This window comes from Triticum aestivum, chromosome 5A (genome assembly GCF_018294505.1).
Source record: "Triticum aestivum cultivar Chinese Spring chromosome 5A, IWGSC CS RefSeq v2.1, whole genome shotgun sequence".
In the NCBI taxonomy this organism is placed as follows: Eukaryota; Viridiplantae; Streptophyta; class Magnoliopsida; order Poales; family Poaceae; genus Triticum; species Triticum aestivum.
Genome location: NC_057806.1, coordinates 323,895,050 through 323,898,168, shown reverse-complemented (window position 1 = coordinate 323,898,168; position 3,119 = coordinate 323,895,050). Strand labels below are relative to the sequence as shown.

Sequence of the window (3,119 nt, the reverse complement as noted above, 5' to 3'; positions counted from 1 at the left end):
CAGCCCCAGCCAGCACCACGCTAGCCAGGGCACACCACTGCACCTCACCAAACACCAGTCCGGCCGAGAGGGCCGTCTCCGGCCAGGCAGGATGGGATCAACAACTCCATCGCCGCCAACCAGAGCCGCCGGAGCCTCCACCACGCGCAGCCGCCCTGTCACCCACGCGGCCCAGGACGGCCAGCACTGCCGCATCCCGCCGACGGCGCGCGCCCGCCAGATCCGAGCAGAAAAGCCTCGATCCGCCGCCAACACGGTCAGCAGCCGCTCCTCCACCGTGAGGAAGACAGAGAGGAGGGGGCCGCCGCTCCCTGGGGCCGCCGCCCCAGCAGCCAGCGCCACCGCGCCGCAGAAGAGGCCGGAGGGCCAGATCCGCGCCGGCGTGCAGCTCCACGACGCACGGCGCGCCGTCCAGGGCTGGCCTCCACGCGAGACGAGAGAGAAAAGGCCTGCCGCCGCCGGCAGCCGCACGGGCTTTGCCCGGCGGGGACGCCCGACGGCGGCGAGGGAGGAGGGAGCATGAGGGGGTGGCGGCGGCGGCGGGGTTAGGTCACCCGAGCCGCTCCCCTGAAGAGCGACGCGGGTGCTTCCTGATTATGATCAAACATCTATTTTGATTTTTACTGTTATCCGAGAGTATATGTTTCCAGAGCCAAAAATCCGATGCCGTTATTCCCTTGTTTTTTCTCATAACGGTTACTGCCTCTCTCACGCACGCTATGTAAAGTTTTCGTAGAAGTTATCCGTAGGAATAGCAATTTTGATAATCCATATTGAAATGTCCAAAATATCTTATGTTTGTAAACGGGGAGAGTACTTTTACAAAATAAAGATGCTTACACAACATGTTTTCACGTATCGACTATTTAACTCATCCATGGACGTGATCAGAATTTTATTATTACCAGCCTCCAAACTTTTGGAGCCCATGCCCGCTCACATCCGTCGCCCAGGCCGTCCCCAAATCCAACGGCGAAAACGAATCCACGTCAAACAGCTGATCATACTGGTTCACCTCTGGAGTAGCCAAGTCTCCCGCCATGTCGAGCAGGTTGCAACTGCTCTCGAGGGACGCCGCCGTCGTCGTCTGGTGGTGGTCAACGACAATCGAAGAGCAAGTCACTGAGATATTGCTGCACTGGCTGTTGCTCCGTGCATGCTCCTCTCCCCCGCCTTCACCGCACCTACCGGTGCTTGCTGTCTCGACGACGGCAGCATCGGTCTGGCCGGGCTTGCAGGTGTGTTGACCGTAGTAGACGACGGCGTACATGGCGGGGTCATCGTCGACGCCGGCGTCTTGTTGCTGCTGTTGCACCGTCTTCGTTGCTCTGCAGTCCTGTTCTTGCTTGTAGGTGCATTTGTAGTAACTCCTGCTCAACCAAAACCACGCCAGTGAGTTGTTGTACCACGAAGGTATTCTTTTTGCATTTCCATTTGTGATCTTTGATGTATACGCAACAAAAATTATGCGTATATCTACTTGTATACCTTGGATGCTTTGTGTGGTTGATGATCTTCTGACCATACTTCCTCCATTGGTGGCCATCGTAGTGAGGAACAGGCGTTTCAAGCGCCACGGAGTCATCGGCTAATCTCCTGCTCACAGCATAAAAACCATTAGCTGTTTTTTTCTCGATTATTCAACATACCCAAATATGCAGTGCTCCTCACCTTCTCTTGCGCTGACGGCGAAGGGGCTTGGCATTGTCGTCGCTGTCCTTCTCTCCGTCACCAGTGACGATCTTCGTGACTCTCGTCTTGTCGTCCACCATCGCCGTCGGCAGCACCGCATCATCAACTTGAGAATGATCGAGACGAAGAAGCTTCAGCGTGGCTATGGCCTTGGCCGAGCAGTCCAGTATGCTCTCGAACATCTGGGCGACGACCTCGGCGCGCTCGCCGCCGGCTAGCTGGATCGCCGGCAGCACGACAGCGCGCAGCTGCGTCACCAGGGACTGCTCCCTGGCCATCTCCTTCAACGCCGCCGCCGAACGGTCGTCGCCGCAGACAAGCCTGGACGAGCTGCTGCTTTTCTTGATGTGCTTCATCTCTCTCAAGTTCTCAACTAACTTTCCTCGCCTCGATCTCAGAGTCAGATTAAGCAGCTAACTGTGCGTCCACGGTTTTAGTATATATGGTACCCCTATGTAACCGCGTAAACTAATGGGGCCTGCCACTTGCACATAAAATTGCGCCTTATAAGTTATAAAATCAGCTGCATGCGACGTAGGCAAGAGGGGTCAGGGGATGGATCGGCATCGAGCACATGCGATAATTGAGATGGCAACTAAACAAAACGACTGACACATACACATCGAGTACATCGGCAGCTAGGTTTTGATTTCATCTCTATGAGTGCATGCATGGTCAATGTCGTTTGTGTTCACCAGTTACCCTGTGAACAAATTAAGCAAGTATCTGGCCAGTAATCCATCGTGCTCAAGAGTTAATTATACGCACTCATGCACGCACGTTAGTGGCGTCAGGCTGGCAGAGGCAATCTCATGTCACCACGACCTCGTCACCACCATATGTGGCCATGCTCCAGGTCGGGGTAAAATGGTAAAGTCCCATCGACGCCATCGGTCGTGCCAAATGTAAGTCGTTTTCATCCATATATGAGCTCGGTCTGCAAGCGTGTGTGGACTAATTGGAATAGCGCGCATTGCATAGTGTACTTATTTCTGTAGTGTACTGTAATTAACACGTTTACATGGTCCTTCTTTGCTCCTTCCGATTGATCGATCGACGGATTAAACTGTGAGCCCGAGCTCAGTGGCCACCTTCTTTTGCCACAATTTTCCATGAACCACAACAACGACCAAATCTAAGTACATTGACTTCGCCTGGACTAGCAATGCAGTCGGTATAAAATAGTACTATATGAATGAGCAAACACCGTGGATACCACCAGGGGATACCTGCCCCTCCCCCTTTCGCAAAAGAATTCGCGTGTTCCAAGCAGGGGCTAAATAATTGTGCCCATATTCTAGTATGCAAGTGTGGAAATTCATCTTTTTGCTAGGTTCTTTTTCACCTGGTGTGCAGTGGGTGGGACAGCTAGCCCTGCGAGCACAATCATAAAATACGAATGCGTAACGACCTAATAATTCAAAGTT

General features: G+C 53.5%; 1 protein-coding gene across 1 annotated transcript; it reads right to left on the bottom strand.

Annotated features, from left to right (window-relative positions):
• Positions 1-883: 883 nt before the first annotated feature.
• On the bottom strand, positions 884-2,084 carry LOC123106868 (WRKY DNA-binding transcription factor 70). The gene is made up of 3 exons (XM_044528904.1): positions 1,672-2,084; positions 1,489-1,596; positions 884-1,370 (listed from the first exon to the last, which is right to left on the bottom strand). Exons 1-3 carry the CDS (start codon positions 2,046-2,048, stop codon positions 902-904), a joined length of 954 nt encoding a protein of 317 aa, XP_044384839.1. The 5' UTR covers positions 2,049-2,084; the 3' UTR covers positions 884-901.
• Positions 2,085-3,119: the final 1,035 nt, after the last annotated feature.